Source organism: Mesoplodon densirostris, chromosome 19 (genome assembly GCF_025265405.1).
Source record: "Mesoplodon densirostris isolate mMesDen1 chromosome 19, mMesDen1 primary haplotype, whole genome shotgun sequence".
NCBI classification, from domain to species: Eukaryota; Metazoa; Chordata; class Mammalia; order Artiodactyla; family Ziphiidae; genus Mesoplodon; species Mesoplodon densirostris.
Genome location: NC_082679.1, coordinates 56,276,038 through 56,289,717, shown reverse-complemented (window position 1 = coordinate 56,289,717; position 13,680 = coordinate 56,276,038). Strand labels below are relative to the sequence as shown.

The 13,680-nt window shown below is 47.3% G+C and overlaps 1 protein-coding gene across 2 annotated transcripts in view; it reads right to left on the bottom strand.

Annotated features, from left to right (window-relative positions):
* The window catches only part of WWOX (WW domain containing oxidoreductase), a 993,698-nt gene extending 985,662 nt beyond the window's left edge, over window positions 1–8,036 (bottom strand). For both annotated transcript variants that reach the window (XM_060084392.1, XM_060084393.1), the window contains exons 1-2: window positions 7,827–8,036; window positions 1,886–1,950 (exon numbers count right to left, since the gene is read on the bottom strand). In XM_060084392.1, coding sequence (XP_059940375.1) covers window positions 1,886–1,950; window positions 7,827–7,933 — 172 coding nt within the window. In that variant the 5' untranslated portion in view covers window positions 7,934–8,036. The remainder of the gene's footprint in view (window positions 1–1,885; window positions 1,951–7,826) is intronic.
* Window positions 8,037–13,680: the final 5,644 nt, after the last annotated feature.

The following is a 13,680-nucleotide window of genomic DNA, read 5'->3' as shown; positions in this document are numbered from 1 at the left end:
GTTTGCGAAGTTTCATGCTGGAGATTTCTCACTGGACAATGCTCCATGGTCGGGTAGACCAGTTGAAGTTGATAGCAATCAACTCAAGACATTGAGAACAATCAACATTATACCATGCAGGAGATAGCCGATATACTCAAAATATCTAAATCAAGTGTTGAAAATCATTTGCACCAGCTTGGTTATGTTAATCGCTTTGATGTTTGGGTTCCACATAAGTTAAGCAAAAAAAACCTTCTTGACCATATTTCTGTATGCAATTCTCTACTTAAATGTAAGAAAAATATTCTGTTTTTAAAACAAATTGTGACGGGCGATGAAAAATGGATACTGTACGATAATGTGTAACAGAAGAAATCGTGGGGCAAGCAAAATGAACCACCACCAACCACAGCAAAGACCAGTCTTCATCGAAAGAAGGTGATGTTGTGTATATAGTGGGATTGGAAGGGAGTCCTCTATTATGAGCTCCTTCTGGAAAACCAACAAGTAATTCCAACATGTACTGCTCCCAGTTAGACCAACTGAAAGCAGCACTCGACGAAAAGCGTTCGGAATTAGTCAACAGAAAATGCATAATCTTCCATCAGGATAATGCAAGATTGCATGTTTCTTTGATGACCAGGCAAAAACTGTCACAGCTTGGCTGGGAAGTTCTGATTCATCGGCCATATTCACCAGACACTGCACCTTCAGATTTCCATCTGTTTCGGTCTTTACAAAATTCTCTTAATGGAAAATATTTCCATTCCCTGGAAGACAGGAGAAGGTACCTGGAACAGTTCTTTGCTCAAAAAGATAAAAAGTTCTGGGAAGATGGAATTATGAAGTTGCCTGAAAAATGGCAGAAGGTAGTGGAACAAAACAGTGAATACGTTGTTCAATAAAGTTCTTGGGAAAATGAAAAATGTGTCTTATTTTTACTTAAAAACCGAAGGAACTTTTTGGCCAACCCAATACCACATCATCTTTATCCATTCATCTGTTGATTGATAGTTAAGTTACTTCCATGTCTTGGCTACTGTGAATAGTGCTGCTATGAAGATAGGAGTGCGTGTAGCTTTTTGAATTACGGTTTTTTCTGGATATATGCCCAGGAGCAGGATTGCTGGATCATATGGCAACTCTATTTTTAAGACTATTTCATTCTTGGGAATTCCCTGGCAGTCCAGTGGTTAGGAGTCCACACGTTCATTGCTGGGCCTGGGTTGAATCCCTGGTCGGGGAACTAAGATCCTGAAAGCCATGTGGCCAAAAAATAAAATAAAATAAAATACTATTTCATTCTTGATCATTCTTCAACACTCCATTCAGCTTCTGCTTTTCACAAAACCCTTACTGGTTGCTCCAATCAACATGAATTCTCCTTTGAATGAATTCCCAGAACGTATCTACACTATAGCAGGCACCCAATACCATTCATATGCTGACTTGTGAAGATTCATATTATAGACCAGTTGCATTTTTTTCCCAAGGGCACATGTTGTCTTTTCAAATGGACCCTCAACCTCTTGAAAGCAGGGACCTTCTTACACTTCTATTCCATGCATGACACACTTACTCAGAAGCACCTACAAGTCAAGGCAAGCTTTACGGAATTCTATCAAACACTGATATATTTAATTCCAGGATAGGAACCAAGACCAATTTTACAAACAGTGCAACTACCGAAAAACCTAATGAACTGTGAATTCAAGGCCCCTATTATTTTAATACGTTCTTATTTAAGAAATCATTCTAAGCACTCCACCCCAAGAGCTCATCACTTCCTTCTACCAAATCCTACAAACTCCCCAGAGGAAGAGTCCAGCTCCTGTGACAGTTTTCCCATCTGATTAATGCTTTAAATACAAGGGTCTCTGCTTTATGACAACAACATACAAACCTCCTGCTATTCGCTTTCTTTTTCCAGTTTTCGGATGTTCCCACTGAGTCTTCTCTTCCGTGTGACTGTTAAAAAAAAAAAAATCCATGGAATACGTAGTAAGTAAAAGTTACACTTCTAAAAATTAATCAATGGCATTAAATTTTTTTCTCCCCCACGTGATACTCTCTCAAGAGTACTCAAGGGCTTCCCTGGTGGCACAGTGGTTGGGAGTCCGCCTGCCGATGCAGGGGACGCGGGTTCGTGCCCTGGTCTGGGAAGATCCCACATGCCGCGGAGCGGCTGGGCCCGTGAGCCATGGCCGCTGAGCCTGTGCGTCCGGAGCCTGTGCTCTGCAACGGGAGAGGCCACAGCAGTGGAAGGCCCAAGTAACGCCAAAAAAAAAAAAAAAAAAGAGTACTCAAGTCAGACACTCAGAAAGAAATATTCAGATTATAAATGTTACTGTTTGCATCAGGTCAAATTCTCTAGGTTGGAAGCAGCAGCAGACTGGGAAAAATCTCCCGAAAACCTGTATCTGTTAGCTGGTGGTGAAGCCAGAGGAAGAGGACTTGACCCCAACTGGGGGTCAACTCTAGGAATCTCGCTGAATCACTCAAAATACCTAGAGAGGTGTTTTGTTTTGTACTTGTTTTAGTTTTTGTTTTAGTTTTATTCCAGGATAGATTGAAAAATTTCAGTCAAATTTATAATGCTGATATGCAGGTATCATTTAGATATAACCTTAATCTTCTTAAATGTTTATTCTTTCCACAGATTTAACTTCAAAGTGTTTTTTAAGCACTGATTCCTCATTTCATCCAAGAGGGTAAGGCAGCTCCGTAGGCCAGTCACTCTCCTTTGGAGCCTCAATTTCCTCACGTGCAAAAGGGAAATAATCCTAGTATTCATCTGAGGAGAATGCTACGAGGATACTGTAAATAAAGGGTTGAACACAGTACTTGGCATAAAAAGCTCTCAAAAGTTCTATTATTTTGAACAAATCAAATATACAAACTAGTCTGATTTCTGTGCCAAACTAGCATTTCATCTTGGAAGAGCACACACAGTTATCAATGAAACCATGGGCCAATAACAGACTAGCAACACCTGTCAACAGCTGATCCAGTATGGAGAAAAACATAAAATTACTTAATCAAGGAAACAGCTGCATGTTGCAAGAGGCATTCAAAGTTCAAATGCTCAGGCCAAAGTAGAAAATAATACTTAATCACTGACAACCAGATGATAGAATATTCCTTCCCTATCCATGATTTTAAAGAGAATAAATACAGAGAGCTTGTGAACACTCCGGAAAGACACTGCGCATCAAAAGCAGGGTCTTTCCAGGAACTGCTGGCTTCTGGTGTTTTGGCAAACTATCGGTGGCCAGTACAAGGACACAGTGGACACTGGACTCAAAAGGCCAAAGACCTGAGCTCCTGCACTGCCTGCACCCAGTGAGCCAGTCTCCCTAGAAGCACATCCACCTCACAGAGCTGCTGGAAAGGTAAGAGACACCATACCTGGGACAGCAACTGATGAACAATTAGATCACTGTACAAACAGAGGGTATCAGCAAGGACCAACTCCCACCTGTGTATCCCCCTACCATCAAACCCTGACTGCAGAAAGGAAGCCCAAACAGGAGTAAGAACCAGGTTACATTTGGTAATTCGGATCCCTTGGAGAAGTTTTTCAACCTCCCTGTGCCTCAGTTTCCCCATCAGTACAAAGGGGATAATAATGGCCTTACTTCCTGGGGTCATAGAGGACTCAGTGAGTAACGTGTGAAGAACTATGAATGGTGCCTTTGACAGAAAAGGATTATTTTCAATAAACTTTTATATAAAATTAATTAAAGGGTGTTCCTTTTTCATTGTAGTCTAAAATGACTTTTTTTTTTTTTTTTGCGGTATGCGGGCCTCTCACTGTTGTGGCCTCTCCCATTGCGGAGCACAGGCTCTGGATGCGCAGGCTCAGCGGCCATGGCTCACGGGCCCAGCCGCTCCGCGGCATGTGGGATCCTCCCGGACCGGGGCACGAACCCGTGTCCGCTGCATCGGCAGGAGGACTCTCAACCACTGCGCCACCAGGGAAGCCCTAAAATGACTTTTTAATGAACAGAAAATTACAACACATGTCCCCAAATTATCTTATTCTCCTTTAAACAGAAGCCCTTTTTTTCTTTTCTTTCAGTAAGCTTTTTGTCATTTAAAACGATAATTAACAGTGATCTTAATTTAAAACGAAGGGATCAAAATTAAATTTACACCACATTACATGGCTATCACATTCAAGTAGGCTCCTCTAAGTTTTGTTTTTTTTTTCTTCTTTAAGCATAGTTTCTTGAAGTTAACTGGGAGACCCAGAGCCACCTGTGGACAGGGACCCGCCTCCCATAGGGGCAGGCCAGCCATCCCTCTGCTGCCAAAAGGCCCGGGCTTCAGAATAAAAGGGGGGCCGGAGTGGAGGACCCAGGACGGCCCAGGCGACAGCAGCCACAGCCCCCAGCACCAAGATCTCGTCCTTCGGTGCCCCCGCCCTTTGGTTAAGGCATAGGGGCTTCTCTGGACCGTGCTAGGGAAGGGAGAAAGGCTCATCAGCTCTCTCTGGTAACAGGTCTGTCCTCAGCAGCATGAATGTCCCCTCCATGGGAGCCCAGCCTGGGGGGGCCTTGAGCCAGGGGACACATGCGTCTTTGAGGTCTGAGTGCACCCTGGGGAGTGTGAGGGAGCTTGAGGGGTTGACAGAACCCACACAACAGAAGAGGGGCGAGACTATGAGGGGGTTTCCCACAAGACCCCAGAGGCCTGGTTGGGAGCTACAGCCTCTGCCCTTGGGCACAACCCTGCCGCAGTGGGATGAAGACCATGGGAAAAAGGAACGACCGCAAGGGCAATCTTCTGGTACCCGATCAGCCAAGCTGCCCAGACCCCAGTGGACAAGTGACCTTCGAGAATTAGGAGTGAAAAGAAGGATCAGGATGCTTGCAGGTCAGGAGAGATCAAGGGGGACTGCTGGGAATCCAGGGTCAGGATGGGTCAGGGGCATCCTTCAACTCCAAGCCAAAGAACAGAAGGCCGGTAGGACAGGAGAGAGAGAGTCTGGAGAGAGGTACTCCCACCCCCCCGCTGGGAGCCCGCCAAGTCTTGTCACCACAGTCAGTGTAAACAACAGGGCCAGATACCGGTGTGTGTGTTGGGCGAGGGCGGGAGGCAGAGAGGGGCGTAGTTTTCAGAGACCGCATAGGCGCCATGGAGTCCCCTGGCCGTGGGCTCCCCGGAAGCTGTGAGCAGAGCTGGCTGGGGCGTGTAGGTCTTACCGAGTGAAAGAAGAGCCCCAAGCCCAGATGGTGGATGCCACCCAGGAAGGCAGCAGATGGGAAAGGCCACCCAACACAAGGTGAGGTGCAGGAGGCAGGGTGAGCGAAGGAGCCTCCAGACCCAACGCGAAGTTCCAGGCAAACTTGAAAGGAAGCCAGGGACCTCTGGGGGCAGCGGCCAGAACGGCGACAGGCCCCACCCAGAGCACGAGCAGAGGAGGCCCCCGAAGCCGGGAGGCAGGCCGTGTGCATCCTCGCGTTCCCAGGGCCTAGAAGGCCACCTGCCCAGGGAGGCCCGCAGGAAACCTTCCCTAGATGAGCTGACTGACTCGTTCCCTGGATTTACTTTACGGCGCCAGGATGCTACGCATGGGGGATACAGAGGGGAAGGAGAAAAGGTCCCCGCCCCCACGAAGTTGACAACCTGGGGAGGGACAGAGAGCAAAACAGGGCCGAGTAGAGCGTAGAAAACTACGGACAAGGGAGAGCAAAGTGGTGGCAGGCAGGCGCAGGGCCGATGCAAGGGAACGCTCTCGTGGGCAGTGACGTTTAAGCTCAGCTCCGAGGGATGAAAGAGCTTCAGGCAAAGGCTGAGGCAACGGCAAATGCCCATTCAGGAGTTGCCCGGAGCCCGTCAACTGCCCCCTGGCTCCCTGCTGCTAGAAATGCCCCTTCAATTCTCCAGAGCAGAAATCATCCTTCTAAAGACACAAATCCTAGGCTTCCCTGGTGGCGCAGTGGTTGAGAGTCCGCCTGCCGATGCAGGGGACGCGGGTTTGTGCCCCGGTCCGGGAAGATCCCACATGCCGCGGAGCGGCTGGGCCCGTGAGCCATGGCCGCTGAGCCTGTGCGTTCGGAGCCTGTGCTCCGCAACGGGAGAGGCCACAACAGTGAGAGGCCTGCGTGCCACAAAAAAAAAAAAAAAAAAAAAAAAAAAATCATAAAGACACAAACCCGAGGTCACTCCCTGGCTCCAAGCTTTCAGTGGACACATGGGTCCTGCTGACAGAGCCCAGATCCTCCGAGGCACAGAAAGGCCTCCATCAATCAACTGTGGCCTTCCTTCCCACCTCAATCTTCAGGTTCCTGCACCACCGCACAGGCCGGGCCTCTGTTTCTTCTACCTGAGCTGCCCTCCTGCCCCTGGACCTGCCCACTTCTACCTGTATTCTAAGGCACAGCTCAGGTGCCCACTGCCCCAGACACCTCACCACCTACCCACACAGCTCATGCTGGGCGGGCTGCCACTCACTACACACACTGCGTGGGGACCACGTCACTGCATGTCGCTCTGTCCTATAAGACTGGGCACTCATGAAAGTGACAAGCGGTCCTATTTTTTACTTTTTTTTTTTCTTTGCCGCGACGTGTGGCATGTGGGATCTTAGTTCCCCGACGAGGGATCGATCCTGGTGGGATCCCTGCAGTGAGGACGCGGAGTCTTAACCACTGAACAGCCAGGGAAATCCCAACGAGCGGTCTTATTTACCTCAGTAAAACCAATGCCCAGCAAAGAGCCTGGCACAGGATACATTCCCAGTGTGTCATGAATGAACTCACCAAGGTCGTTTCCTCCTGTTTTTCTTTCTAGCAAGCCACCGAAGGCAGCAGAGGCTCACAACCTGGGGCAGATTAGAATCACGTGGGAAGATTTCACAACCTACCACTAGGGGCGGGAGGCGGGGCAAGAAAATTAAATGAGAATCCCTGGAGGTGGGAGCCAGGAAAAGAGAGTTTGTTTCCCAGGTGTTGAAAATCACCAATTTACATCCATGTTTCTCAAAGCCGTAACCTGCCTCAGCTGGAAAGCTTAATAAATAAAGAGTCCCTATGTTGGCTGCCTGCTGCATGAGGGTCTCTGTGAAGACCCCAAATCTACAGCTATGATGGTCCCCAGGTGATTCTAATATCAGGCCTAGAAGGTGCTGTCACAGCTGCAGAAATCAGGAAAGGCTAAGAGTTATCCAGCATTGAGTATGTTTAGGCCTGTGCTAAGCCTTTACGTACAGGGCCTCAACTAAAACTCTCCAACCAACGTATTTAGCAGAAAAGAAACCCGTGACTGAGAGTTATTCCAATGGCCCAAGGTCACACAGTAAGTGGTGGGAGAGAGGGTCTCCTGGTGTTTCCCAAACTTTCCCGAGAACTACAGTAAAGCTATATTAGCCAGTTTATATGTATACATATATATATATATACACACACACACATAGTTATACTAGGACACTTGTTAAAAATACACACTCCTAGGTCGTCAACTCAGACCCCCCAGAAAGGAGGGGGGCATCGGCATTTTTTTCTTATTTTGGGGGGGAAAGGGAAAGAGGCCGGTCTCCCATCCTTGCACCGTGCAGCGCTGCCTACTGGGCAGCAGAGAGCGCGCCTGAGCGCCGCCAGGTGACCCCCGCTGGACCCAGGGCCAGAGAGGGGGATGGCCCGTCCTCAGGACCCCGGCAGCCTTCCCCCTGAAGCCCTTCAACCATGACTGCCACTTCGCCCTCCCAGGCCAAGCCTGAGCGCGAGCCCGCGGCCCTCCCCGCGCAAGTGGCATTCGAAGGCAGCGCGGAGTCCCGGGCAGGTGAGCGGCTGGGTTCCAGCTGCGTCCCAAACCCGGCGGCCCCCCGGCGGCCCCCTTACTTGGCATAGTAAACCCAGCCGTCCTTGGTGGTTCTCTGCTCCCAGCCCGGGGGCAGCTCGTCCTCGCTGTCCGTGTCGTCCAGGCCCGCGTAGCGCAGGGCTGCCATGGCTGCAGAGGAGGCACCCGGTCACCCGCTCGCTCGCTCGCCCGCTGCCGGGTCTCCGCGCCCAGAACTCACTCCCGCTTCAACCGAGCGCCGCGCGCCGCGAGCCCCGAACGCTCGCGCCTGCGCACTGTGCCGCCCGGAGCCCCTCCGCCGACTCGGCAGGTGAATCCAGTCTCCGCAATTGCGCAGCTGCTGGAGTAAAAGGAGGCGGGGTCTGAGAAGACCTACGGGGAAAGCACCCACGAGCTCGCACGCCCCCTCGGCTGGAAGTAAAAGCCGGTTGAGAGCTATGTGGCTCTGGAGGTGGAGTCGAGCTTCGACACCTCCCGGCCGCAGGCAAGGGGGCGTGGGCAACCAGTCACGGTCCAGGACTCCGCCCGTTGCTGGGCGACCCGTAATCACTTCCGCGTTGTTCTAGCCAATCACGCAGGAGCTCCAGCAATTGGGCATCCTGGGAAATGTAGTCCAGACCCTGCCGGAATAGAGCGTGGCGCGGAAAGGAAGGAGGCAGATGCCGGCTTTCTGGGCTATAGCCTCTCCTTTTTTTAGGGCATTAGGAAGAATGAATGTTCCTGCTTAGAAACCTTCCAGAGCTTTCCATGACTAGGCTGATTCACAAACTTTGTTGTGCATGTAAACTCAACGCTGTAAACCGTGGGAAACATTAAAAACACAAACTCCTGCCCCTTCTGATGCCCAGTCCTGGAGAAGTTTCTTCTAGCCACAGCATGGTTCTGTTGATAATAAATGGCCAACGTTTATGGAATTTTCCAGAACATTCCCTGCTTGGAACTTGCTGCCCAGCTCAGCGTTACAGAGAAATCTACTGACCGTGATCTCTCTGGCCTAGGTTTCAGAAGAATGCAAGCCTCCGTGGAGGAATTATGTGTTTCAAAGGGATGAAAACGGGGAGAAGGGATTAGCTTTTTATTTTCTTCAAGTCTTGAGACTGATATTGCTTTGGGATTCCTGCTCTGCATGCTCTTTAGGGGAGACACTTGCTTTCCTTTGAAGTTGCCCAACCAAAAGCTAACCTAACGAAACCATATTTCCGTTTTAACAGACCCAGTATCCCAACTCAGATCTATCACATCACTCTTTCCAAATCCATGTACATTTAAGTGAGCTACTATTATTAATCTGCTGCCTTTCTGCTTATCCCAGTTTAACCCCTTGCCCCTGTCACCCAAGCCAAATTATTCCTTTGATATGAATAGGAAATTAGGTCACAAAATCCCCTAATGGTGGAGAGGGGGATGAATACAGTCAAACTGCTTAGACTCGGTTTCTCCAATGAATATCTTTAGCCTGTGCTCTGCTTCTCAAGGACCTACTGCTTAGATTTATCTTGGAGCCTTAGATTTATCGCCAGAGCCTCAACTGGCACCTGTTGCCTATGACTTGGCATCATTCCACAGGTGGTGATACAGTATGGTGTCTTCCCCAAGCTGGGTAGTGCTCCCCTTGGCAGGATTCTCAACTTCTTGTTCAACCCTCTGCTCTTCCTACCACTTTAAAAGTTCCTCTAGGCTTCTCCTGCCGTGGACACAGGGCTCCTCAACTTCAACACTACTGACATTTGGGGCCACTTAATTCTTTGTTGTGGGGGACTGTCCTGTGCTCTGTTGGATGTTTAGCAGCATCTCCGTCCTCTACACACTAGATCTGGTAGCGTCCTCTTTCCTGCAGCTGCAACAACCAAAAATGTCTCCAGGCGTTGCCAATTGTGCCCCCAGTTAAGAACCACTGATCTACACTGAAGGTAAATCAGGAAATTACTAGCATGTGAATCAAATGCTGAGATTTATTGAAGGCATTGAAGAGCCCATTTCTGGCCAGAGATTCACAAGATGGTACTCAGATCCTGCTGGTTCTGTTCCCTGAGTTCTCTAGCATTATCTGAGGGCATCTGTCTCTCTAATTCCTAGTCCATCCGCAGGTGAGAGACATGGGCTTACAAGTCTGGCTGGGTGGTCTGGACACCAATCATGGTCCCAAGTGGTTATGATGACCTCATTTTATTCCTCTGTTCCTACGTCTTACCTGTGGCCTCTATCAGAAGGTCAAAGAAGAAAGACATGCAGGCATTTGGGGATTTGTGTGAGTAAGCATGCCAGATTTTAGGATTTATAGTCTTTTGGCTTCACTGAAACTAATATTGTTTTAGTTACATTTATTCGATGGCAAGCAACAGAGACTCACTCAAAAGTTTATGATCAGGATGCAAATGAGCTCAATTAGATTGTTGTCACAACCTGTGGGAGCCCAGGGACAGGCCTGTTTTTTTTTCTGTCTTGGGTTTCATGGTCTCTTGCTCCTGCTCTGTGTTCATGGGCTACTTTTTTTTTTTTTTTTTTTTTACTCTTTCCTTACCGGCTTCCTCTATTCATAGTTTCTGCTTCACTTGGACTTCAGCTTGGATGCAATTTTGACTTTGGATCTATCAGAGGGTAAACCCCGTTTAGCTTGTAAGATTATTATGGGTTTGAGGAGTCTTAAGTTTGGGAATGAGCCAAGGTCCTCGACCTGTGCTTACGAAAGCCTAAAGAATGGTTTCTTATTGTAAAGCCAACTGAATCACATTGATTATTAGATAGGAGGTTAATAAAAAAAAAAAGTCAACATGTGGTTATAAAACTACACACCAGATGGTGCTATGTACGCACAATTTTAAGGCTAAAGCCCAATTCCCGACAGGGATTTCTACATTTGAACGTTTCTTTTTGATCACTTCTGAAATAACTGATAATTTATGAACAAAAGACTGATCACTTTTCTTCTGAAAGCAGTTTGGTATCACTCATGCAGTGGGCACAAGTTTTCATGTAACACTCCTGAGACCACGTTTCTTTAGTTCATTGTCATGACCGGGATGGTAGTCATTTCCTCCCCCTTCAGACACACAAACGCCCCAACAGTTCTGCAAACCTGCTTTAACTTAAGCCACCATTCCTTAGGAAATTAAGTTTTGGTGCCAAACTCAACATGTTAATGAAACCTGGGAAGCATCCTGGCTCTTCTGATAAACTTCTCATGCAAGATAACCAATAAGCAAAATTATTGAACAGGATTCTTAGGGAAAACTCTCCTGGTTAATGTGGACTTAGTAAGAAGACCTTTTTGTATTTCACTTATTCAGCCAAACACACAATGAGTGAAAAATAAAAATATGCTATGTTTCTAAGAAAAGCCGAGGAAAATGAAACACCTCCTGCATCCAGAAATCAGTCAGAATAAAACCAACAGGCACACAAAGAACCATGGCTTGAGAGTTCTGAAAGCAGTTCCAACCAAGACCTATAGGTATGCAGAGACAGGGAAAGTTCTGGTGATAGGGTTTCCTATCATTTTTCTTGGGAACGAAACTCAGCTACTGTCACAAGCTGTGTGTGACAGAGGCCAAGTCACTTACCTTATTCCATTATTATCGGCCCAGTTGTTACAGATGAGGAAAGGGAGGCACAAGGAATTAAAGTAGCTTGCCCAAGGTCACTCAGTGAGCAAAAGCCAGCAGGATCTGGGATAGAACCCAAACAAGGGCACTTGCCCCAAACTCATCCTCTCAACCCACTGCCCCACATGCTGCCTTTCCAGAGCAGAGCTCCCCAGTGCTGGTCCTCGGGTAGATGCCCAGGGGTTTTCAGTCCTCCATGAGCAAGTGAGAAAAATAAGTAAAAGAAGTGAATTTTTCATAAAGCTAAATATATTCCACTTAAAATACTGGGGGGGGGGGGTTCCTATGAGATTACATCTGTTCCTTTACTTTCTGGTATTCTATTCTTTTCCTTTTTCCCAACATGTTTTCTTATGACATTTTTCAAACATCCAGAAAAGTTGAGAGATGAGTATAATGAACATCCATAGTATCCCACCTCCAGCACACACACTTAGATATGGTCATGTTTCACCTTCTGCCATATGGGCTTTAAAGAGACGATGCTTGATTGCCTGAAATATTAGGAGAGAGTGATTTTGTTTCATTTTGAAAGTCCTTGAGACTGAGTACGAATGCTCATTTTTCTCCTGGGCCACCAGTAGGCAGTCTCCCCTGGTGAACTCATCCCATCCATTGCAGCAACTTCCGGAAATTAGACCCTTCCATTTGGAGACTTCATTCGTTTAATTTATGTGTAAAGGCCCCACGCTTCAATGTAGCTTTCTGGTATACTTGCTAACTTGCCGACATTCACAAAATTCTATTTCAGCCTGACTTCATTACTGTTTCCTTTCTGTCTTGCAGGGAAACAATCCCCATCCAGGGGGTAGTCACGTTGCCATGAGGAGTCCATTCTATTTAAAATCTTCCACCTCCTGTTTAGAATGTCTTATTTTAGCAGCCAAAGCTTCCAAGACGTTGCTCTGAGCCACACCCGTCACGATCTTACAAATGAATTCTTCCAAAGACTCCAGGTCCTGGAGCCCAAGATTCACCCCAGATCCTTCCAGACATGCACGTGTAAATATACCAGGGGTTGGGGGAGCAGCACAAAGAAAAAGAAAAAGAAAAGAGAGAGAGAAATGCAGATCAAAACTGCAGTGAGGTCCTACCTCACACCGGTCGGAATGGCCATCATTAAAAAGTCTAGGGACTTCTCTGGTGGTCCAGTGGTCAACACACCAAGCTTCCACTGTAGGGGGCATGGGTTTGATCCTTGATCTGGGAACTAAGATTCCACATGCCATGGGGTGTGGCAAAAAATAAATAAATAAATAAAAAGTCTACAAAGAACAAATGCTGGAGAGGGTGTGGAGAAAAGGGAACCCTCCTACACTGTTGGTGGGAATGTAAATTGGTGCAGCCACTATGGAGAACAGTATAGATGTTCCTCAAAAAACTAAAAATAGAGTTACCATATGATCCAACAATCTTACTCCTGGCCGTGTATCTGGAAAAAACTGTAATTGGAAAAGATACATGCACCCCAATGTTCATAGCAGCACTACTCACAATAGCCAAGACATGGAAACAACCTAACTTTCCATCAACAGAGAAATGGATAAAGAAGATGTGGTATATATATATAATGGAATATTACTCAGCCATAAAAAAGAATAAAATAGTGCCATTTGCAGCAACATGGGTGCAGCTAGAGATTATCACACTAAGTGAAGTCAATCAGGAAAAAAAAGACATGAGGATGCTCAAGCAGCCCTGTGGAGAGGCCCACAGAGTGCAGAACTGAGGTATCCTGCCGGTAGCCAGCATCTCCTCACTAAGCCACAAATGAACCACCTTAGAAGCAAATCCTTCAGCCCTAATCAAACCCTCAGGGGCCTGCAGTCTTGACTGACGTCTTGATGTAACTCCGTAAGTGACACTGAGCCACAGCCAGCCTACTAAGCCACTCCTGTACTCCTGACCTTCAGAAACCATGTGAGATGATAGACACTTATTGTTGGTTTTAATTGTTGGGGTAATTTGTTAAGCAGCAATAACTAATAACTCTAATTAATACACCCTCCTTTTGCTTTTGTATAGGTGGAATCACATACTTCCCTCTAGGATAGCATTCAGTAACATTGAAATTGTCTGGTTATATTTTTCTATCTCCTCCATGTCTGTAAGAACCATCAGATTAAGCACAATGTCCAAGTCACTTGTCTGGGAGTCCTTAGCAGCCAGCAGGAAGTCCAGCATAGAGCTTTGCCCACATAGACATTAGTCAAAGTTTCTTAAACATCAAAGGACTGGCAGCCTGTTTTCCCCCTTCCATATCTCAACGTGCGTAATTACATTAGACCTCAGT